The 26,674-nt window shown below is 32.6% G+C and overlaps 1 protein-coding gene across 2 annotated transcripts in view; it reads right to left on the bottom strand.

Moving 5' to 3' along the window:
* LOC143258525 (PAX3- and PAX7-binding protein 1-like) overlaps window positions 1-26,674 on the bottom strand; it is an 89,759-nt gene that overhangs the window by 51,135 nt on the left and 11,950 nt on the right. For both annotated transcript variants that reach the window (XM_076517622.1, XM_076517623.1), the window contains exons 2-5: window positions 20,867-21,033; window positions 14,745-14,862; window positions 8,947-9,064; window positions 2,284-2,399 (exon numbers count right to left, since the gene is read on the bottom strand). In XM_076517622.1, the coding sequence (XP_076373737.1) occupies window positions 2,284-2,399; window positions 8,947-9,064; window positions 14,745-14,862; window positions 20,867-21,033 (519 nt within the window). The remainder of the gene's footprint in view (window positions 1-2,283; window positions 2,400-8,946; window positions 9,065-14,744; window positions 14,863-20,866; window positions 21,034-26,674) is intronic.

Genomic DNA, 26,674 nt, shown 5'->3' with positions numbered 1-26,674 from the left:
GGAATAAGCCAATCAAATGAAGAAATGAACCCAATTGGCAAAGGTGGAAGGGGTAAAGTCATGAACATAAGACAGATGCCAAGGAAGAAAGAGGTGGGTATAGGCACCACAGAATAAAGCTGTGCAAACAATACAACAGAGAAGAACATGTACATGACATAGAAGTCTAACTGAATCAAACTGAGGTTAAATGTGGGGAATGGAAGAAACGAAAATGGCTAAATAGATAAATAGAAGTGGTATCCTCACTGGCCACCAAAAAGTGAAGGAAGGAAAAAAAACCAAAGAAAGGAGAAGATAAGTAAAAGTATAAAGAGTATGTGAAACAATTGTGATGACGAGAAACTTACTTGAAGTAAAAATGTATCTCAGGACAGCTGGTATGGGTACTAGCACTTTTACTAATAAAGCAGAGAACAACATTCTGACCTTCTTGGGTCATTTTCATAACTTTTTGTTAACCTGAAGATGATCCAAGAAAGTCAAAATGTTGTTCTCTGCTTTATTAGTAAAAGTGTTAATACCCATACCAGCTGTCCTGAAATACATTTTTATGTGAAACATCAATGGCAAATAAACAATCCACTCAAGCCCACAGGCATGAAGACAGAAAACAAGATATTCCACAGGAGACCATGGTGGCTAAAGGTAATAAAGAAGGAATGGGGTCAGAGGCAGATGTAACAGACAAGGCAGGTAGAGCTAGAGAAGCTGCAGCAACCACAGCTGAAACAACCAGGAAGAACTGAACACGGAGTGTTCAAGAAAGATTGAAATCAACTGGAGAAAAATGAGAATGGGAGAATAGACAAATGTGTTGTACCACTCCTGTCCAAAAACACAGATACCAGGGTAAGAAGTTAAGGGATCAGAGACCAAAACCGTGGTTAAGAGACAGAGCAAACACTTTGATGTGAGAAGTACACCACTGAAGTCAAAGCTACTGGAAAACAGATTAAGAAAACATTCTGTGGAAGCACCCAGAACACAGCATGAAAATCAAGCTTGTGGGTCTAAAAAGAAGATCTAATATATTAATACTGAGAGATCATGAATGGATGAAAAAATAAAAACACTGATGCCAAATGAATATGCACCTTCATTTTTTCTTTTTCTTTTTGTGAAATATACATATTTTAGTCTCAAAACTGAGTTGTGGTCATTCTTTTATATACTGCATTAGAAGCACCACATTACAATAACCAATTTCCTCATCTGAGACACAACAGAAATTCCTTCTTTGAGTTTTGATAGTGAAAGAGCTGGGAATTTCCCACTTAGATACTTGAAACAGTTGCAATCTTTGTCTAAGGCCTTTACAAACTGCTAAATTTTATATGAAGAGGACATAATAGGAATTTCTTTGTGTCAACAAAATTTTTATGTTCAACATTTTTTTTTATCCTGGTATCAGACTGACTCTGCAAAAATAACAGTTATATCTGTGATTTCTAGGCTCACACCAGACCACTGGACTTCGAAAAGGTAAAGACAGTTTTCTTATCTTTAGACCACTGTCTCATCAGCTCTTTGATACAAATGGTGCAAACTTTGTAAAAAGCCCATGATTGGTCTTGGTCCCCAAGTTTTATTACAAAATATGCATAATATATACTTTTCTGATGAATTCTGTAATGTTTTGTCTTTGTTTTTTTACAAGAAATTTATCACAAATTATGTCTGTATCATATACACAACCTCTTGTTAGCATAAGTGACAAATAAGTAATATTGAAAGAAAAATGTGAAAGTACCCACACACACAAAGAAATACAATCCAGAAATGATATGTCATGCAGCCTGTTAACAGTTTATATGCTAGGGTTTGTTTCTCGTGTGTTATAGTACAATTGATAAGACTTTCACATCCTGATTGTTCAAGAGAAATCTATAGTTAGTGGTTAACATTTTAAGCATAACAAAATATGATCCAACTTCAATAAAAATGATTCAGTTACGTAAAAATATAGGTGACATTTTGTTAAAAATTTGTGTATAATGAAGAAAAAAGGATATCATTTTTAATTCAGCTTAGCGGAATCACCAAGGAACATATAAATATTTCAAGACAATAAAACCATTGCAGGCCTGTGTTATCAACTAAAAACAAACATCAATCATTATGTTACCTAACTCTGTTTTGTATGAGAAACTTATCTGAGAAAGAATAAACAAAAATTCCATTCAACATACTTTAAAACAATAACAAAAGATAACTTGTGATTGAATTATTCTAATATTGTAGTTTGAAATACTTTTAACAAAACCAGCATAATTTACTCACCATTTTCTGCAGATAACAGTGCATCTTTAACTTGCTGTCTTTGAAATGAAGGATTAATTCCTGTGAAATTTATTCTTCCTTCTTCATCATCTTCACTTTGATCATTATCATCATCTCTAGTGAATAAAAATAAAATATAAAATGATGCTCTAATTACAAATACTTCTTATATTCAAGTAGCTACAATTTTAATAAGTTGAAAACAATCTTAATAAACTTATCCCTCAAACTTTTATGAAATTAAATAATATCCAGAGATCAAATAGAGAACGTAGCAAAAAGTCTGGGATGCTGCACAGCATTAAATTTTTAAAAAAATTGTTTTCATATAAAAAGTCTTAAAATGAAAAAAAAAAAAAAACAACTTCTGCTCTTAACTCTTTCTTGGCCAACAGACTATTATTAATATGTCCTAAGCATTTCATTCTCACACTAAAAATAATTAATAAAATGGCATGTAACTTAGTATGTTTTTTATATGGTATCTAATTTTTGCAAGAAAAATTCATATAATTTGGCATCTTAAATTTACAAAATAACCTCATATTACAATCCAACTTTTTACAATTTCCATAATTTTGCTGAAACAGGTTTTGAAAAACAATAAAACAATACTTTCATCTTTTTTCTTATCATTGTTAATCAACAGATTTCATTCCATATATCAAATCACTCATACTCTCAACATTCATTAAAATACATCTTATGATACTTTATTTTACTCACTGAAGTAATAAAACTTCCATTAGAAAACCAAAAATAGAGAGCAACTTACAAATGGTTATTAATGAATTAAGTCTTTCAGTAAGATATTTTGCCAATAATTTTAGTTAAAATTAATCTATATATAACAGTTGTAGTCTGTTCTTGGCAAATACTTTTATTCATTTATGTTGTTTGAATACAAGCTTCACTTCAAAATATGTGAAATTTAGAAAATGCAGTTATGCTATGCAAATAGTCTATTACAACTTAACTTTAATATAACAAGTACAATGAAAATTTATTTTATTTAATAAAGACAAGTAGGGGTTGATATGTATATATACATATCATTGCTAGCTATGCTAATATAGAAAGTTTAATGCTATAAGAAAGTATCAAAACAAATCCAAACTATAACAAAAACTAAGTTGCTTAAAATTACTTAAATGAATATTCCTAAATATTTCAAAAAGGATGATTTAACATAAAAACATTATAAGGAACAAAACGAAATTATGAAAACTTTCTTAGATCAGTGGTTTGTTTGTAAGTGTTGAGAAATATTTTTCAATTATGTTAACTCTACTGGAACCAAAGCTAGATTAATGTGTTAATAAACCATAAATTCATGCTAAAAATATTTGTTAACAGTGATGTATGAAGCTCAAAATATACTTTATCTACTGTTTCTAGTTTCAGGCTATAGCTACTTTCAGAGCTGAGTTTGATCAGAAGTGGTTAAACTACCACTCACTATATGACAAGTAAGGGACTTGTATCAACAAAATTATTCATAGAGAGAGACTTGTATTATCACATTTTGAAGGTATAATAGTTTCTTTAGCAAAAATAAAGGTAAGCTTTGAGATGAGAAGAAAACTTATAAAGCAACTGAGAAATGTACTTTTCCAAGTGTAAATAAAACTTGAAACATTTAATCATTTTTCTTTAAAAAATACACAAAATAAATGTTAAGTAATGTTGAAATATCCACCCCAAAATGGTTTTTAATAAACTATACTGAAATACAGCACTGACCAAAAGTGCTAGGATACAGACAAAATTAGATTTTAGGGTACTTTCAAAGAACAATAAGGGAAATCACAGGTGAAACAGCAAACTTTTTATTAACCTTCATATTTAGTACAACAGAAACTCAGTGAAGGTGCTCACAATTCAGCAAACCTTTAATATTTTGTGTGTACTCCTTTCACCTTAATAACTGCAGAAGAGTCTTTCAGATATTGTTGTAATATATTTAATCAAATTTCCTTTCAAAATTTTATTCTAAATATCTCTAATACACTCCCATAAAGTTTCTTTGGAAGTAACTTTTCATTTGTCCAGTTTTTGATCTATCAAATCCAAAATCTGCTCAAATGGATTGAGACTGGAGCTCTTTGGGGGGCTATTGCATCATTGAATGATTCTTGCAGCTTCCTTCTTTGCTAAATCATTTCTGTATAGGATGGATGAGTGTTGGGAGTCATTATCTTCTTGGTAGTAGAACTTTTACCAATAATATGTGAACTAGAGGATACACCATGGCAGATCAGTACTGAATGGTACTTACATTTGTCTGTTTTTCTATTTATTTTGCAATTATTTCCTGTTGAATCAGCAAAATGAATTACCTCCAAACCATCACAATGTCTCCCACATGCTTCATGGTAGGTGATATGCACCTTTCTTCCATTGGACATACAACCTACACTTTGAAAAAAATATTTCAAATTTGGACACAGCCATTCATAATACTCTTTTCCAATCATCAACAGCCCAGCTTTTGTACTTTTTCGGCAAATTTTGTCTGTCCCAAATGTTGCACAAACAAAGATACCTGACATTAGTATAAATCAGTTTAAGTGTTCTATCTCTTCCTTTCCTATTTTTAAACTTGCCTGTCTCAGTCTAAGATGCATTTGATAGTGTTTGGGGAGCATTTTCAGTCTGCAGCAATTTGTTAGAGAGTCTAACCAGCATCATGTAAAGTTATGTGAGCTCTCTGTTCTATTGACAATTCTCCATGTCTGCTGGGCTGCAGCATGACAACAAAACTTAATATATAATGTTAAACATTGTTTTTATCAATATCCAGTTGTGAAATACTATTAAACTGGTTTCTTCTAGCACATATAGCAGTAATATATGGTAGCTCCTTGCTACATAATTAAGATACTGACTGCATGGGATACCATGACATATTTCAGACCCTAAATTTGATCAGTATGTTCATTTAAGCAGAACCCTGATGATTTGCCCTTGGTACAAGTGTATGGGAATTCTAAAGAATGATAAATATTCTTCCTCTGGCTCATTCACCTGTCAACAGGGATCTGTAAAACATTACCATAATGTTGAATTTAATATTCTCTAATAGCACAGAAGAATTTACCCCATAAAACAGAAAGAACGACAAAATATATTCTCTTGTTCTAACACTTTTGTATATTACCACAGAATTAAAACTACATTTTTAGCTTAAATTTTGATATATCACACACAGATGCACACTCAAAATTCAAAGTACACACTAATTCTAACATAGTTAAACTACATGCATTTTAATTTATTTCTAAAGTTTTTATTCTCACATATTACAAGGGTTTTATAACAACTTTGTTGGTCTATTGTAACATCCAAAACTCAAACATCAAGCAGTTGTAATATTAGGTCAATGAACTAATGAATCAAGGGTGGAAGGTGATGATTTCAGTACCAAGCCAAAAAACAATTCTCACTAAGAGGTTCCAAGAATAAAGATTGTTACTGGAGACTGTATAAAACCTGGCTTCATTCTCTTTAGAAATGGCTCCTAACAAGTATCCTGTGAAAGTTAATTTTTAACCCTATAATGGATTTCTCCAAGAATAGTACCAACATCAATGTAGCATTGAGAATCTTTGGGAAAGAAAGTGACAAAAGGGACCATGCAGCAGTGAGGTTTAGTTTATAAATCAGAAATGTGTGTTAATGTAACTTAAAAGATGGTTTCATTCTTATACTGTAAGACATGAATTTCAAATAAAACAGTTTTTATGCAAGACAGTGCTCAATCCCACAGAGTACAAAAATGTGTAGACACTAATGGGACATTTTTTGAGTACCAAGTAGTTAACAGATATTCATTAAACACATGGGTCAGTATGAGCTGCATATTTCACTACTTCTGATTTTGACTGTGAGAGCCATTGCAACTCACTGGTGTATCGTGATCCATCTGAGCCTCACATCCTATTACAAATGCAAGAAACAATTAGTATGAATGCCCATGTGAAGATAGTTAATGGATATCCATTCTTCACAGCTCATGTCGCAAGATTTTTAGTGAGTTCCATTCAAAATTTTATTAACAACTTATTCATGTTAGACCAATCAGAACAGCATAAAGTCTTAGCTAATAATCCATATTTTAATAGTATACAAATTTTATGTTTTTAACTCTACAAGACAATATTTGAAAAAATCCTATATTTCCATTAGTGTGAAACATGTGACAAATTTTCTCTTAGCATATCATTATCCCTATTTCTATCCACCACTTCTTGGAAAAATATGAAATTAAATATAAATTACTCTCCACAAAATCATCATTGATCAGATAAAGTACATTTATTATAGTCTTCAATTTTGTTTGATTACAGAGCTATCAAATAGGAAATCAGAACTCCTTCTGCCACATCCTCTCTTTCATAGTTTGTTAATAGTTCAATCTTACATTTAAATATTTATTGTCTGTAACCAATAGATACTCATGCTTTTCATCTATCAAATGATGTATCATATGACATTATGTTCTAAATGGTTAAATGTTAATTTCTCTCGGAGTATGGTCAGTGTTCCCACAAGAAAATTAATGGCTAACTTGAATGAATTTGTCACAGAGTTAGGAAGCCTGAAAATATTTGAGAGGTAGGAGAATTTGTCTACATTTTGCCTGTCATTAGTTTATATTGTTTGGAGCATTATTTAATTAAATAAAATTTTCTAATTGCAATACTATGAGTAGTATAAAAAATTTGGGTCAATTCTCTTTGACAACCAAAAGCAAGAAAAAAAAATTGATAAGTTTTTATTTCTTGCTTTTCATGTTTATTTTTTACATATAATTATAAAAGCAAATAAAATGTAAATATAAGGATATTTTTTGGTTGGTTAAGATTAAATCAAGTAAAACAAAAAAATAATAATAATAAAAGTTTAAAAAAGCATACGTGCAAGATTCTTGTACTATATACAGTAGCTCGTGGGTAATGTAATTTGATAGTGTAATGCAAGTTGCACATTCCCCAAGTGACTTACAATAATAAAACAATAAAATGTAATTGTAAATAGATGTATATTTTTACAAATTTAGAGATAATTAGAATAAATGAACATGGTTTTATATTACAATATAAATTCATTATAAAAAAGAAAAAAAGGCAATTTAGATTTATTTCAATTTTTTCTTGATGGTTGTGGGATCGATCAGGTTAACCAATCCCATTTTGAGTTAGGTTAAAGGAAAGAACATATATGATATGTATCAAGTTTTACTCAAAAAACATTTGAAATGCATTTAGGAAGTCTTAGGGATTACATAAAGGAAGTTTGATGTTTTTGAGATAAGTATTTTTAATTTTAACATGAAAATTACTTTGCATATGGACTATTCAAAACAAATACTCAATACGTTTATGGAAAAATCAATTTTATTAGAAATACTTCAATAAAAAATATAACTTTGTATGTTAAAACTTAAGATATTAAATGAAATACTGCCAAATTTTGTGAAGATATACACAATACATTGAAAGTTAGAAGTGTCAAATTTACAAAGACTTTAAATGAGTACAAAGAGGTCATGTGGTCAGTCATATAAGTCAAGAGTTAAAAGAAGTATAAAATTAAGTATAAATTAGTCATTATAATGTTATCATTGCTCAGGCAAAGCATAATTTATATTGCCTTCAATTCTGTTTGATTACAGAGCCATCAAACAGAAAATCAAACACCTTTTATCAAAACTACCTGTAACATCCTCATGATTTGTTAATAGTTCTCTTTTAAGTTTAATACTATAATATTTATTACTAATAGAATGCCAAGGTCTTCATCTATCAAATGACATACTACAGTATGTTGTTTTTTACAGAAAAAAATTGCTAACTTCTCTTCAATACAATTTTCATCCCATGTGAATCCCAGTGACTAGCTTGGATGAATGTGATAGTTATGGGACACTGTCTGCTTTTTGCAATTTATTATTCAATGTTCATTGGTGCATTATTTCATTAAATACAAAATTAACTAGTGCAAGAAGTAGAGTTAAATGTTACAGCCATTCTGGAAAGAAAAAAGGGGTAATTTTTTTTTTTTTTTGTGAGTGCAAGCCCATACTGAGAGAGTTAAACACTATTAATATGTAAATGTATTGCACCCACAAGTGATTACTTTGGGCACTGGAATTGTTCTTTCCATCATGTTAATAATTTTTCTGATTAACATTAGTTTTTGATAGTTGCCAATTTATGAATGTCCAAATTGTTTAAAATTACTTTTTTAACAACCATGTATCTATTGATTTATTGAATTAGACTAATGTACATCAAATATAGAGGCAATTCTAATATTTAACTTTAGATACTATTCTGAAGCAGTATTTATTTAGTTACTCATAACAGTCAATTATCATATCATAATTTATTTCTTAAAATTTACATTTTTTTCTGAACTAAATCACTATTTCATTTCAAATTAAATAAATATATTTATAAAATATTAAGCAATAAAATAAAATGAAACAAGATACATCAATTCTCATATTACCATGTTTCACTATAATATGATCAGAGCTCTTTTCCCAACTAAAATTAAACTAGACTTGAAGTTATTATAACACAGTATATTTCAAGAAATGTTTAGACTTAGTTTTAATACACATTGCCAATATTTGGCAGAAAAGCTATTACAAACCTAATTAGTCTTGACTTGGTGTCATTATCATCAACTGGTACAAAATCACCCATTTCTCTTGCTAACTGCCGCTGCTTCTTCAGAGCAAAGATTGTTGCAGCATCAGGTATATTTCCATCTATTAAAGAACATGAAAATACTTTTTCATTACATAGTTTTAGCAACTATTAATATAGGTATTATCAGTGCCTGAAGTGGGGAGAAAATGGAAGCAGGAAAGTTGACTACTACAATTCTTGTTTTTATATATATTATTTCTTATGATTTTAAAAGTAACTACAATGTAGAAATTACAAACTTATTAGGACAGATTAGGTAAGTTAAAAAAAATCTTCATGAAGTATACTGGGAAACACCTCATACCTTACATAATTTGATATACTAACAGGCCCTGTACTCTTCCTGAGTAAGTTACAATTTCTATGGCAGGATTAATAGTTAGACAGTTTAAGAAACAATAAAACAAAATTAAGTATAAACACAAGTACATTGTTACAAGTTATGGTATGGAAACTCTCATGGTTACTTTGTGATTATCAATTCGGTCACATCCATTTTTTATTTTGCAACATCCCTGCCTTGCTCTTCACAACAATTCAAGAAAAAATATAGAGCTTCTCTCTCCAGTATGTTGCCTCTGTAAATACTTATTGCATTGCTTGATGAGATTTTCCCTTCTGAGAAGCTTACTGTCTACTAAAAGGTAGCTGGCTGGTTTTGGGCCCTCCTGAAAAGAAGTGGTATGAGATCCTGCCCCACTTCAAGCAATGGGCATAATTTAAGATGTATCATGAGCATAAAAATTAACTTCACAAAAATTAGTTACAAAAACAAACATCCACAGAGTTCAGTTCATAGTTTATGAATTTTACTTAAATATATTATTCATATACAAAACCTAACACATTTCTATAATTCTGAGACATCTTTAATGATTCATTAATTAAATTCAGCCTTATTAATAACTGAAATATTTCCTTTTTTAGGTATAATCACTGTCAGAAAAAAAAAAAGGCTTTTCTATTCAATATTTTTAAAATCGTATAAAAATCCTTTAAATGTTAAAGCACATATTTTTGCAGCCTGAATAAAACAATTATTGAAAATAGTAAATCCTTTTCAGTGATGATGAGAAAACCCACTTGTAGAGAAAAATATATATGTATATATGTAAAAATTGCTGGTTTGGGTTGAGAAAATACAAAGCATGGGCATTCTCCAAATATGTAACATCAGCCAGCTCATTCATCAAAGACTCTTTTAATTTCAAGTCTAATCTTAATCAACTTAATCATAAAGCCTTAATGGCCAATTTCGATGTCATATCCCTCTTTACAGAAGTCCCAACTGCTGAAGCCTGCAAAATAGCCTTCGAATTCTATATCCAAGACCCTAACCCATCAATAGACATTCCCAGCAACCAATTAGCAACCCTCATAGAATTCACCACAATGAAGACAAACTTCATGTTCAACAACCACAACTACAGGGTGTTCAGAAAGTCACTGTGCACTTATATATTTATTAACAGACAAAACTGCACAGTGACTTTCCAAACACCATGTATATACAAACAAATGGCCTAAGCAGGGGCAACCCAGTATCACTAGTTCTAGCCAATATTTTTATGACACAAGTTGAAACACAAGCAATTAACACAGCATTACATCCACCACTATACTGGTACAGATGTGTAGACGACACGGTTGCGGGATTCAGATCTACAGAAAACACACTTAATTTTTTCAATCACATTAAATCTATACATCCCAACATTAACTTCACATGTGAACAGGAAGAATGCAATCAAATATCATTTCTTAACCTCAAAATTACAAGAACCAACACACAATTTAAAACAAATCTCCACTGAAAAATCACCAATACTGGACTATACATTCCTTGGGACTCAGCAAATGAAACAAAACAAAAACTCAACACACTAAGAAACCAAATAAACACAGCCATAAAACTATGCTTGCCAAATAAAATTAATGATGAATTAGACAAAATAAAACAATACTTCATCAACATCACCAAGTTTCCTTCACAAACTATAGAAAGCACTATATGCACACACCTAGACAAAAAGCAAAATCAACTAACAAAAGTAAATATATCCCACGAATTAAAAAATCACGAAACCATATACTGCTGCATACCATATATTCCCAACATCAGCAGAAAAATAACCAACATTTGGCAAAAACTAGTAACAAAATATGACATTCCAGTTAATTTATTCAAAAACCAGACACAAAACTAAGGTCTATACTAGTAAAAACTACACTGACAAACACCACACCAACATTATTTATAAAATACAATGTGAAAACTGCCACGACTTCTATATTGGAGAAGCAAATAGAAAAATGGAAACCAGATTCAAAGAACATAAAAAGTCACCTTCACATGTTTTCAAACACTGCAAATCAAATAAACACAACATAACCGTAGAAAATACCCAAATACTAACTAAAGAAACAAACATAAACAAATGCAAAATTAAAGAAGCCTTACTTATACAACAACTCAAGCCCAAAATAAACCAATACAAAGGAACACCTTTATACCTATATTAATAAATATAATCCAACATCTAAGCATGTCCTCTACATTCCTACTCTCAGTTACACAACTCCCTTCAAACATGTAGTCAGCTATCGGTCAGTTACCTCTTTCTTTCTTTGTGAACCTGATGATGACTGATGAAGGTCGAACCGTTGTTCGCTCCTCTACATTTTCTCAACCCAAACCAGCCATTTTTACATATATATATAGTAAAGCCTTTTTTTGCAAAAAATTATAAAGGAATAATATTCCAGAATAATTTTGCTAAATTTTTTAAAAGCCTATTTGTTATAAAGCTTTTTAAACAGATGTATCACAGTAATGTTAAGTTAAAAGTGAAGTGGGAAATTTAGCAATTCACTAACATTCATGTAACTAGAACAGAAACAAAATATGTTTTAATAACTATAAAAAAGCAAAAACACACACACACACAAAAACAAACCTTAATGATCAACTTTTTTTATGCACAACTACAAAATGTTTTTAAGAACTCTAATAACATGTTACTACACAATCTTGGTAGAAGAAACAAACATATTTTATTGCATTAAAAAGCAAGTGACTTTTTCTTTGAAAATAACCAATTACTCATAAGCTGTAACATCTATGTGTGAGAATAGAAATAAATTACTTGGTGCTGTATCTTAAGAGAAATATTTGAAAAATAGTTTCAAAACTTTTTATAAATATCCCAACACTATTAAGAATTTTTTATTCTAACAAGTCTACACCTCAAGATAAAAAACAAAATGTTTGTATAATAGTATGCTAATCTTATGAGGAAGTTTACGTTGAAGAAATGGGAAGAAATTTAGTCACAAAGCTTGCAGAAAATAAAAATGGATGTTATAAATGAACAAAAGCATAAATTTAACCAAGGGAAATTTTTATCATTAAATCAATTAGAAATCAGCCAAAATAATATAAAAAAAAACAATTATGGCAAAATTGATAATAAAAAAGTGCCAAACTTTAATAATACCAAGGTCATGTAAACTGAGCCCCCTTCTTACATTGAAAAACTTGAACATAAAGTACAAAATAAGTTGTGTATTTTTTTCACAAACAAAAGTTGGAGTAAAAAGAACAAATGAAAATGTTGAAACCTGGTACTGACATACTCTTAGTGAGAAATTAGCATGAGGAATACTGATTGGCTTATGCCTACATTATATGTGCTGTATTGAAAATGTATATGTAAGCATTTAGTATCTTGAAAATTTGATTAACTTATATTGAGAGTTTGGAAATGATGTATGTGACTGAGCTGAAAAACAAAGATTCAAAATTTCATCACAAGGAAAAATAAAATACAAAGCTGGAAGTTTGACAATATTCTACCAGATGTACAGTAAAACCAAACTTTATTAAGACCAATCATATTCTGCAGGTGCAGTGCTAGTGAGTACCGCTACCATATGCAGAGCAGAACACTTTAACAGACATACTGATTTAACCAATTTAAAAATCCATCTCATAATCTAAAAAATGAAATGTGTTTGACTTCCTACACAAGCTCAGTTGATCTGACTGACAGTATAATCTCTTTGTACATGTTTAAAAGTTTTTATAATTTTACTACTAACTTTTAATATTAATACAGGATGTATTGCTTCCCAAATTTTGGCAAACTTTCAATAAGCATTGTCTTCCACATAAAAAAATCATATTTTTAGTGAAGTATTTTTAATAAGAAAAGATTTTTCCATGACCATGTCGAGTATTTCTTTTTACTTGTCTGCGTGCAAAGTAATTTTCATGTTAAGATTATAAGTACATTTTTATCTCAAAAATCTCAAATTTCATTTGTGCAATTTCAAAAACCTCCTAAATACATTTCAAATGTTTGTTTCCAATAAATATTTTATCTTTTATTTCTTCTACCCTAACTCTATACAGAGTCAGTCAGTCTCAATGACCTCATAACCACATACACACACAAACTGAAATTACCCCACCACACTTTTTTTTTTCCTTCTCTAGATTGGCTTCAAATTGTAAAACGAAAGTACATTCAATTACCCTAGGCACATTTAAACTTGTAACAGTATACATCTACTTTGTATTCATACTTCAAGTTTATTGTTTTATTGCACTTTGAACTGACTATTATTCACACTATTAAAATTTGTAAGTTAGGGAACAGGCAGCTCATGAATTACATTACCCATGAGCTACTCCAAGCTGCTCCTATATGTGCATTGAGAAATATTTTTATTATATTATTATTTATTTTAACTAATTTAAATTTAACTAACCTAAAAATATACCTATTTTTACATCTTAGTTACTTTTATAATAATAAATAAAGAATAAAGATGAAAAACAAGAAATAAAGTACTCAGTATGGTTTTCTTTTTTTTCCTTTTGTTGTCAACTATTATTGACACTCAAATCTATTTTTCTTCTTATATTAATGGTAGTAGTGTACCATATAGTTTTTATCTAACTAAATAATGCACCAAAGAACACAGAAAATTAGCATGTAAAAAATAAATACCCACCCCTAACTATCATAATTTTTTCTGGCTTTCTAACTATGCAACAAGAGCTATGACAAATTCATCAAAGCTAGCTTTTGTGATTCCTGTGGAACAAGTTGTGTTATAGGTGAAATTTATGCTTATCTGTTCAAAACATAATGCAATATAGTAGGTCATTTGATATATAAAAATCTTGACTTTCTATTGATTATAAATAACCTATAATTAAGAATTAAAAAAAAAACTATTAACAAATCCTGAAAGAGAAAACGTGACAAGTAGGTGAAGCAGGGTCTAATTATCTATATCAGTGGTTCCCAACTTTTTTTATGCCCCGCACCCTTAAAAATTTTAATATGTTCTCACACCTCTCACAGTAATTATTTATTTAAGAATAGAGGTGAAGGTGGCCAAAACAAATTTTTATAATTAGTTTTTAAAGATATATAAACAAAGTTGCATTAAATTTCTTATGTAATGAAAAGATGATGAACATAATAGAAAAATATGTCATATTTCTCACATGAGGAGAAATTCATGATTTTTTAAAAAATATTGCCATATAAAATTAAGAACCTGAAACTTACATACTATGAAAATATAGATTATTAGCTATGACTTTACACTATACTAATTGATATAACACACAACAAAAATAGCTTAACTGAATATATTTTTGTAACTCAGTATTTAATTCTATTCTTTTCATAGAAATTGTTTCATTTTTATAAGAAAACTCACAGGAGAGAAGGTTCTGTAAAGAATGTAACTGTTTTTTGGCTTCTTCTTTTTCTTCATTGTCCGACTCTTCATCTATTTCTTCAGCTTCCTTTCCTGACACAATTTCCATTGGTTCTTCCTAACGGACAATTAAAAACAAGTATAAACTTCATCTGATTTCATAGCAAGAATAAATAGCTTTACAATGCTGTTTAATTGGAGAGATGTGATCACAACATAATGTTTAGGGACAACAAGGAAACTGTTAGTCCATCTTGGCTGTACTATCATTGAAACCAAATTAAATGATTAAATACAAAAATTAAAAAAATTTAAAGTCATCCCTTATCATTCATAATCATATATCTATCAAGCTTTCTTTCTAATCTTGCTCAAATTAACTGCATCCACATTTTACAGGCCAACCACATTATCTGAGAAATAAAATTGCTTTAGCTGAAGAAAGCTTCTACCTTTCCTAAATCTACATTTGTGTCCCCTACTTCTATAATTCTCACCAGTAAGTTTGAAAAATGTTCATGCATCAACATTGTCAATTCTTTTATGATCTTAAACACTTCAATCAGATCCCTTCTAACTCTTCTTTTTAACAAAAGAAAACAATTTTAAGGATCTTAATCCTTCCTCATATGACAAACCCTCCATTCAGGTACCATTTTAATAATCCTCCTCTCTCAACCCTTTCCATCAATTCAATGTCTTTCCTAAGGTAAGAAGTAGAAGACTGAACACAAAACTCCAAATGTGGGCCTAGACAATGAAATTATAACCTCTTGTATTCAACATTTGTGTAGATACAACCTAAAATTCTATTTTCCTTACCACTAGCAACAGCACACTCCTTTCCTTTCATGATGCTGTTAGGGTTATTCCCATACAAATAATAATTATAATTCAAATTATGTTAACCACATGCAATATCTTGATGTTAATAATTAATTAATACTGAAATTAAACCCATCAAAGTAAATACAAGTTTAAACAAAGTTAATCATATTTTAACAATTAAACAGCCAAAAGCTCTGAAATTCTACAATACATGTCTACAATCAATATAAAAAAGTCAATTTACAAATATTATGGAATTTTAAACTACACAAGTGTCATCAACAGTCTGTAGAAAAAAGGGTCAAGTAAATTCCTGATTTCTTGTTTTTCACATGTATACATTATTATTGTAAAAGTAACTAAAATGTAAAAATACAAAACTCTTTAATTAGTTAAGATTAGATTACATAAAATTAATAATCAATAAAAATATTTCATGAAGCACTCACATGAGCAGCTCATGGGTAGTATAATTTGATTGTGCGAAATGAAAATGCTCCAAGTAATTTAAAGCTTATATTGGCATGAACAGCAGCTAGAAATGGTTTAAATAGCAATAAACCAAAATTTAAATATAAATAGATATATACTGTTACATGTTTAAAGCTATTTTGGTTAAACAAGAATAGTTTCATGTTACAAATGGAAGTAATTCTAGGAAAATAAAAAACTTAATTTACATTTATTTAGATTGTTGTTGCTTTTTTTTTTTTGTCATGAGGTTAGTCAAAGGATCCCTCACAAGATTCTAATGCTCAGAAAACATTTGCTGAAGAGCCTGACCAAAGGGGATAAGGGCTGCCAATGAAGACCACATTCCTGAAAGCAATAGAACCTTGCAAATGGAGAACTGAAAGCTCCATCAAATTAAGTTGAAGAGCAGAAGGTTAGGCCCAGCTGAGGTGGTTATTGAAAAATAAATCACCCAAAGGGATGATGTTAGGCAGGTTGCAGGACTGATTTATCCCAACTTGATTAACCAGACCAATTATGCCATCCCTGGGAGCAGCTGTTAACTGTGACAGACAGACTACTATTTGTAATGAGCCAACAGTAGCCAGTCATCTATACGATGATGAAAATACAACATGAGAGCATGTAAGTGATAAACAAATGTTCTGACTATTCAACAAAAACATACGAGAATGAAGCAAGCCTCAAGGGCTGCACATAAAACAGGTAAACCCTCATGGTGAAAAAACAGAAGATAGAGTAATGACTGATGAGATATCAGGATAGGCAAATAACCATTTGTGACATCTATCATGATCATCCATAAACTTCTGAAGGAAGTCAACCTGAGGATAAGAAACTATTTGATGGTGAAATAGAGCAGTTAAAGAAATTAAATGAGGCAAAACAAATCTATTGGAGGCTGCCGAAGTCTAGTTTTCTTGGGGATAAAAAACAGCCTGGATTAAACGTTCAACGGCCTGTTGAGCCAGAAGATCCTGTATTGCTCTGACAGATGCTGACTGGTGACAGGATCCCAAAGCATTGGGAAAGAAATGGTTATCTTAAACAAAAGAGGGAGGAGGAAGTTGTAGAAGTTACATAATATGACATGAGAAAACTCTATAAGGAGGAACAGGTAAAGCCTGAGAATGAAGTAATTTAAGAACAGAGACTTATCTTGGCTCCAACTGTGACAAATATGCTACCAAAGAGGAAATGGTTGTGCTGATGTACAGTTGACACGTGATACCAGTTTCAAGTATATGATTGAAAACAAAAATGGCCTAATGTAAATCCCTAAATTAAAGTGGCACCACACAAACCTGGAACAAGGTCACATCTCAATCTGGATTATCCCAACAACAGAGTAAGCATGTGCATAATGCGAGAGCCAAAGACGACAGTCTAGCCAATATGGAAGTAATAAGGGAGATGCTTTTCTTTGAAAAATCCTCAGAGTATCAGTAGATTACCTTGGAAAGGAGATGAATAGCAAACACTGTAGATGAAGGTTAGATGAGGGCATGAAAACTGGACCAGATTTAAATGCATAACAAAATCAGAGACTGCCCCCAACACAGGTAAAATCAATCCTAACTAGTGAGAGTCAAAAAACAGTCAGCTTGACGATAAGTTAATGCAAACTGATCCAAAGTCTGTGAAGGGCAAGGCATGCTGGCTCCCTCAACCAGTTGTGAAAAAAATTGCTCAACATGAGTTCTAATATCCAGAGAGGATCAGAAAACTAAACATGGAGAAGAAGAACTATTGTGCAACCAAGAAGGATGGGAATCATAGTAAAATGGGGAAAGGAATAAAATATCACATACCTGAGAAATCATACCTAAAAATGTAGTATTAGGTCTAGCTGATTCAGAAGTAGGGCAAAATCCAGTGGTGGAAAAAGCTATCAAAATATTAATTTACTTAAATAGGTGTCGCTGGCTCAGGAAGAAGTAGGACAAGTTCAGGGGGACTCGTGTAACAACCAATCTCACAGTAGATAATCAAAGATAAATACAGTGGTGCGTCTTGCCCACTTGCAGCCTGTGAAATAGTGCTAGTAGGAAGTATGATACTAATGTTACCACCACATAAAATAATTTACATTTAATTAAGAAATGCACTTTAGAAAACAGACATACATAAAGCAACATCCTGTAACAACCACAATTTATCTAGCTTTTTGAATATGCAATAACAGCATTTAAAAATTCAGATAAGTTTGTTACGTGAATACCACGACAAAAAGTTACAACCCGGAGACAAAATAGGCAATTCTCTGTATAAAAGAATTCTCTGTGTTATATGGGCCATTCCATGTCAAATCATCCAGGAGGCTGCAGGTGACCCCCACATAATGACTTGAAAAAATTCACATGTGCTCATCTACCCATATTATGAAAAATTGCCAAAGATTAGATCAATATCTCTAATAGTTTCTAATTTACAGCCCTGCAAAATTTAATTTTTTGTTATTTTTGGCAAATTCTGTGTCTGATTTACCATTGTATTTATTATATCATGAATCTTAAACTCAGCCATATCTACATAACTGTAATGCGTAACCAATATATTTGCATTGCCATGTGATCTAACAAGTTATGCCAATAAATTTGTTCAGAAATGAATTAATTCTTTCTTGTTTCTTACAACTTCATTATTTAACATTGTGAAAGGCTGGTGAGAATATTTCAGTGGGATTCATAAAATTCTGACAGGTATTTTACAAAATTGTATGGATATATTTGCACACAGTAACATACCTGAACTGAATTTTTTTTTTAAATAAAAACATATGGTCAGAGGATACTTTAAAAAATTATAATTCAAAAAGTAGGTTGAACACCATCCTGATTTTTTTTTTGTAGATCATATTCAGAGATGTAAGAATATATGGTAAAAATCTGAAAAGGCTGAATAACTGGTGACATGGTCAAACTGTGGCCTGAAGTAGGGCTATTTTTAGCTAAATCATAAATTGTATTCTGAGGGGGTAACCCAGAAAATTTTCCAAAATCTGGATGATTTGACATGGAATGACCCATATGCCATTTGGTAGATTAAAACATTGACTTTCTATTGGTTATAAATAATATATGGTAGGTTTATATAAGACCAGAATCCTTTACAGTAGTTGCACAAAAGGTTGAACAATGCCCCACTGCCAGCAAACACATTAAATGAGCTAATTGCCAATGTTCTCACACCACAAGCTACAGCTCATATGCCAAATACCAAGCCATCAGAAAAAACTGAACCCTACTCTAGCACAAACCAAAACTACTCAGATCACAGCATGTACCCTCACATTCAACTCCATATACACACCCTCACTCACCAAAACAAAGTACTATTACTACCAACACCACCACACAGACACAGGTCAACCCTTTCTCTGTCACTAACACGTACACCGTACAAACCTCAACACCTCCTCCTTTTATTTTCACTGCCACATTAAACAACACAACTACACAATTCACCTCATATGCAGACAAGATATCTAAACACAACAAACCAAACACAAAATCACTCCAATCATCCACATATCACTCTAGGTGGCTCTGCTGTCAACTTAATAGCCTATTTTACAGAGTTGTGTATATTTTGACCTGGAAATGGTGCTAAGCATATTCTACTCCTTCCTGAATAAAACCTATGATTCTCAATGTGCCTCAGGTAAAATTTAGTTCTCCTATAACAAGTAATTTTAAATAAAGGATTGTCTATAATTAATAAAAACTGTTAATTTTTAAGAGTGAGGAATAGGGATCATCAATAAAGTTAAGAAACAAGTTAAAATGAGATGTAAAAATTATATTTTCAAGCCAATATCTTGGGATTAAAAAGTGAAAACTAAGATTGAAATAACATTTAAATTATTTTCTTAAGCTACAAATCCCTGTTTTAACCCCATGTTTAGAATACATATCAATTTTAGTGGAGTCAAAACAGACACAAATAGTTATTTTGATTCCACTAAAATCAATAAGTACCCTAGACATGGTGTCAAAACAGGGATTTGTAGCTTGAGAAAATAATTTAGACACTATTTCCAGCCTAGTTTGTTTACTGTTTTTCATAGGCTTCAAAATATATATTTTCTGCATTTTGATTCAACTAATTTAAAAAAAAAAATTGATTATCCCTATTATCTCTTTTTAAATTAACAACATTTTACTAATCTTGTTTAATATTATTTTTTTTATGTACCTTTAAGGAGAATAAACTTTAAGTTACATATGCATGAATTCCATTAAATTTTAGAATGCTTTACAAAAGAATATTACTGTATTGGCTTGTTTCTGAGATTTCAAGTTGACACTAAATACAAAGGCAGCCACTTAGAACACTGCACTTGTGTATTTATAACTATGTAAATCAGCTTTCAATGAAAAACCATAAACTTCTAAATATGTCATGGATATTTACAGCATTTCACACAGCATATCACTCTATGACTTGATGCAAATACCCAACCAGTTTTGCTATAGGTTTATGAAACAATAACATGAACAAATTTTCTTTTTGTTTAACAATTTTGAAATCCCTTATTTTGATTATTATTAATGTTTGAGCAGTCACAAGTATTAAAAAGGAAGATTTTGAGTATTATTTCAAGAATAATTCTGCTTTTTAAGGTAGTTTTTGGCCAAATGTTATCTTGTGCAATCACTATTATGAACCTCAATAGTGACTCATAATATTTTAACAAAAATATCTGAATTTTCTCAATTAAAACATTTCAAAATTCATATACTTTAAAAAAAAAATCTACTGTTATTTGACCATGTTTACTGAAAATACTAATTTTGGGTAAAGCTTGTTTTATTTACCTTTCTATTATCTTTTTCATCTATCTGATCTGCTGTTTTTTCACTTTCTTCCAAAGTAGGAACATCCAGCTTTTCATCTTTTTCTTGGCGTTTCTTTTTCTCTTTTGCCTGTTGTTTAGCTAATCTTCGGCTATAATGTGACTTTTTTACTTTGAAAACTTCTACCTCTGAAAGACATCAACAACGTTAGTTATCATATAAAACTACATACACACATCAATGTCACTATACACTCTTTAACACTATTTAGAAAACCAAAACATTATTTCATTAAATATTTTAAAAGTCCTGTTCATCCTTCCTCCATGGTTTTTTACTAATGTATGTGGTACATGTATCACTTTTGGTTTGTCCTAAGAGGTTATTATCCTTCCTATCCTGTGAATCCTCACACATCACTGTTTTTGCCTTAGCTTTTTTAATGGAGCATTCCAGTTTCCTCTGTTGTGGACTATAGGGCAGCATTACTTCCCACCTTTTAGATTACCACCTTTGTTTGGGTCTTCTGCAATCAGTCTTACTCATGTTGGTTCATTCTTTCTATCTTTTAATCCTTCTTGCACTGCTTTCCTTCCTGATTAGTACCTCTATATAGTTCTCCATACTTTTCACTCTCCTCCATTGGACCTTTTATCTTCATGTTCTTTAAATAACCTAACACTGAAGTCCATTTTCACACCTGTTAGCATGCAAATGCTGTCATTCTGATGTGTTTGCCTAGTTTTTGTTTTTAAGTTCTTATGTTCTTCTCTTTCCTGATAGTTTCTTCATGAAGACAAAGTGCAGGTATGAATGGATGATGCACACCAGAATGTGGCTAATGGAGAATTGTTGGAGATAAAGGAAAAGGGAAAGTCACACCAAAAATTAGTGTAACAGTTGAATTCACATGTGAGCCAGCCATTATGTAACCACCAACAGAATACTATTTTAACCCAACCAATCCCAAATGAGAGAACTGACTGCTCCCACTAGACGATGAGGAACAGATCAAAAATGGAGAGGTGGTGTATTGAGAAAAGTGACAAAAGCATTCAAATGTGACACATTTTACAAAGCACATACTCCTTCTCCCCAAAAAACAAACAAACATGCAGAACTGAAGGCTACTCAAAAGGGAGAGTCTTATCACGGTGATACAGCTATCTCAGACCAGATTCAGGGCTTTCAGATTACGATCTGCCGACAAAGTGATGCGGTGGTAGTGGGCTCAACAAAGAAGATCCAATGTTTGAAAACAGAGGCCTGTTGACCAGCAATGTACTAGACCACCATGAAAATGTCATAGTGGATCATCACCAAACAGTTCCAAAGAACTTGCAAGAGGTTAAGGAAACTTCAAGGAACAGGAAGGAGTTCCAAGAGAATGATATGGAGAGAGGATGCAGAAAGAAAATATCACTCCAACACCTCACCATGATGATGAGGAGGAAGAGGAACACCCATGGTAGTACTGTTCTGATCCAACCATCAGTCAGAGTTGAAAAAAAACAATAACAACAACAACAAAATTGTGTAGGTGTTAAGAAAGATGCTCCACTTTAACATACCAAAGACAGTATATCCTGGAGAAACAACTAGGGAAGTATTGAGTCATTTCATGAGGACGCAAGAAGAAACAATAAATTCATATAACAGTGGAAACAATGGTCCTTGGAATGAATTAACAGGTAAAACACAGGATCCCAAAGAAGAGGGAAGGAAACTGGTTGGTTTGGTGTTTTATGGCACAAAGCAACTAGGCTATCTGCATCAAATATCTGGTAAAAAATTAAAATTAAAGTAAAATTATTAAAAGTCATAAAAGGAAATTAGGGAAAACAAAAAAGTTTATTTTTTTAATTAAAAACACAAAGAGCATTAAATCCAATTTTTACATCTAGTCTACAGTGGTAAGAGAAAAACTACAGTAATAAAGTTGTAAAAAACTTTCTGTAGCATAACTGTAATTATCATAACTTACCAGGAAGACTTACAGGTAAGTTTAAAAAAACAGTCACCTGAAGCTGGCCTTTCCAGTCCTGGTTTTGAGTTATTCAACACTGTGACCATTTTCTAATTTCAAATCTAACTGGATGTACTCTGATTCTTAAAAGGCAATCACAATAAAAAAGGTCTAATGTATGAATTAAAAAGCTTAAATAGCAGTAGAAAGATTAATGGCCTTTAAAAAACTAAAAACATTTCCAGGGTGGACAGTGTCACCATCACCAATAACACTGTCTAACATGACAGATAAACATAGGGACAAAACATGTTTAAAATGGTGCCAATGTTGAGAGTTGTAACAATGGCAAAACAGTAAAATGTGGCTTATTGTGACCTGACTGTTACACAGACAACACATTGGTACATCAATCCCAGAAAAAATGATGAGTTAAAAAATTGTGACCAATGTATAGTCCAATTAGAACAACTTTCTCTTTCTGATCCTTACAGAAGTAAGACTGCCAAAGTCCAAGGAGGGGGGGGGGGTTATTTGGAAAAGCTTGTTTTCACATTGCTCACTCCAAGTCGACTGCCAACAGGCATGGAGCCGAGACTTGAATACAGGACCATAGTCCATGTATGGAAGAGGCACAGCAGTGATAATGCCAGAGCATACAGATTTAGCTGCAGTGTCGGCGAGCTTGTCCCCATGAATACCTATGTGGTCTGGTATCCAGAAAAACTGGATAGAAGTAGATGTTAGAGAGAAATGAGCCATTCGGTTTTGAATATAGGTGAGAACTAACATGAAGCAATTCCAGGATCAGTAGAGAACTCAGTCAGTATAAATAGTGCAATTTGAGTACTTCTTAGCTTCTATGTGATTCAGGGCAACAGAAATGATATACAGTTCAGCAGTGAACACAGAGGCTGTAGAGGGTATTCTGTGTGCAACCACTGAACCACAAGAAACAATGTTTGTGCAGAGCCCACAGAGTCACCTGATTTTGAACCATCTGTATAAACAGGAATGGAAGGATGGTTCGAAAGGTGTTCAGCAAATAATGGACAGTATTTCCAATCAAGAGTGTCTACTTTTCTCAGATGATTTAAGAATAGGTCACATTTGGGAACTGTAATAAGCCATGGTGGGATGAGCTGATCCGTGGATACCAATGTTATCCTAGGACAGGCCCAATTTATCCAACATCTCCTGGATACGAAGGCCAAAAGGAGCAATTGCAGATTGTCTGTTCTTAAAAACATGGCTCACCAAGGAAGGAAAAACAACCCCAGGTGGGATGCTTTGGTAAGGAATGAAGTTTTGACACATACAGTAAAGACAGTTGCAAACAGCGGAGTTGCAAAGGAGGTTCATGAGACTCTACGTATAAACTATGAACTGGGGAAGTGCGGAAAGCTCCGGTGCAGAGCCGAAGACTCTGATGATGAACGAGGTCCAGCATCGTTAAGACCAAGATCCTGGCAGTGATCTATAGTCTAGTTTCAACTGAATAAGAGCATGATATATCTTTAGCATAGAACATCAATCTACTCCCCAAGTGGTGGAATAGAGGACATGGAGGATGTTTAGTGCTCTTGTACATTTGACCCGTAGCTGCTTGATGTGTGGTATAAAGATCAGCTTACGTACAAAGATAAGCCCCAAACACTTTGTCTCAGGGACCATTTGTAGCACAATTTCACCAATACAGAGTTCAGAAACAGGGTGAATACCCCATTGGTGACATAAGTGCATGCAAATGGTTTTAGAGAGAGAAGTTAAAGCCATTTGCTGTGGTCCACTTCAATAAAAGATTGAGGGCAGTCTGTAGCTGCTGCTCAATATATCTCCTTTGATGACTGACAGGAGATGTGAAAGTTGTTTACATAGAGCTCACTTGCAACAGTGAGAGGGAGTTGTTCAATGATAGCATTAATATTCAAACTGAAAAGTGTGACACTCAAAACACAGCCCTCAGGGACTCCAAATTCCTGTAGAAAAGAACAGGAAAGTGTCAAACCCACACAAATTTGGAATAACCTGTCCATTAAAAAATTGTTAATAAACATGGGTAAATGGCCACGTAACCCATATATACGGAGGTCTCCCAAAATGCCATACCTCCATGTTGTATCATAAGCCTTCTCAATGGCAAAGAATATAGAAACAAGACGTTGTTATTTGAGAAAGGCTTCTCTGAGTGATGTTTCAAGTCAAATCAGGTGGTTCATGGTAGTGCGCTGTTGTTGGAACCCACACTAGGTGGGTGAAAGGAGGTTGTTTGATTCCAGAAACCAAACAAGATGAGCATCAACTTTCCTCTCTAAGGTCTGACAGAGACAATTTATCAAAGCAATTGGATGGTAGTTTGAAGGAATCTTGGGATCATTTCCAGGCTTACAGAAAGGTAGGACAATAGCCTGGCTCCAGACATCAGGAAGAATATTCTACTGCTAGATCCAATTAAAAACAATCAGAAGAATAACAAGAGAAGCAGAAGAAAGATGGTGCAGCATTTCATAATGTACACTCTCAGGTCTGACTGATGTACTGCCAGACAGATGAAGGCCCAGTGTGAGTTCCACCAGTATAAAGGTATGATTTTAGTCACAGAGACAATCAGCTCGAAAGGAAAAAGATGATTGTTCTGCCGGAGTCTTGATGGCTAAAAAGGTGGAGGATAAAGCAGAAGTGCTAGATACCTGGCAAAAGCTTTCACCTAGAGTATCAGCTACTTCCTGGCTATCAGAGAGCAAGATCGAGAGGGGAACAAAATTATACTGCCCACTGACCTTTCAAATCTTGGCCCATACAACTTTTGAACTGGCAATAGAAAATATGTTTGTTGTGAAATTAATGCAAGAGTCCTTTTGGCTTTCACCGAGCATGTGCATGGGCCTGCTGGAAAGCAATGAGGTGCGAGAGTGTGGAATACCTACAAAAACTATTCCAGGCCTGCTTTTGAGCCTTCAATGCCATGTGGTAGGCAAGATTCCCCCATGGATGAGGATATCTTGAAAAATGTGTCAAGGTTTTAGGAATACATTGAGCAGTTGCTTGTATAATAGAGTCAGTTACGGCTGTCACATGGTTGTCTACTGATGGCTTACAGATTATGACAGGATCAGGTTCTGCGAAAGCAATGAAAGAGGGCCAGTTTGCTTGATCCAGCTTTCACCAGGGCACGTGTGTCAGGAGGCATAGACTACAGCCAGTCTCTCTCAAAATTATAGGAAAATGATCACTTTCTGTCATGGATTATTGTCAACCCTCCATAAAATGTGGGAGAATAGTGAAGGGGAGCAAATTGAGAGATCAATAGTAGTAAAGGACTGACTAGGTGCATGAAAATAAGTAAAAGAACCACTATTGAAAAGAGAAAGTTTGTGATCAGAGAGCACATGCTCTATGGAGTGACCACTTCCCATCAATATCAGCACTTCTCCAGAGGGGATGATGTCCATTAAAGTCCCCCAGGATTAAAAAGAGAGACAGGAACTGTCCAATGAAAGCATCAAGATCTGATTTATCATAGGTCTCTCCAGGTGGAAGGTAGAGAGAACAAACAGTGATGGTACCATCCAAGGAAACACGAACGGCTATGGCCCCCAAAGGTGTATCAAATGACAAAGACAGGGTGGGCACATGCTGATCAACCAACAGTGCCATCCCTCTGTGCATTCATCCATGACACAACCTGTCATTTCTGTACAAAGAAAACTGTTGAAAGGTGACTATATCGACTGGTTTTAGAAATGTTTCCTGTAAGGAATGACATACAGGAGGGTAGGAAGTAATCAGTGCTTTGATATCATTCAGATTAGAACATAAACCTCAACAGTTCCATTATATCAATGTGGCCATTTTTTATTTAT

The sequence above is a fragment of the Tachypleus tridentatus genome, chromosome 8, assembly GCF_004210375.1.
Source record: "Tachypleus tridentatus isolate NWPU-2018 chromosome 8, ASM421037v1, whole genome shotgun sequence".
Taxonomy (NCBI): domain Eukaryota; kingdom Metazoa; phylum Arthropoda; class Merostomata; order Xiphosura; family Limulidae; genus Tachypleus; species Tachypleus tridentatus.
Note: the sequence above shows the minus strand (reverse complement) of the source record. Positions and strands in the feature narration are given on the sequence as shown.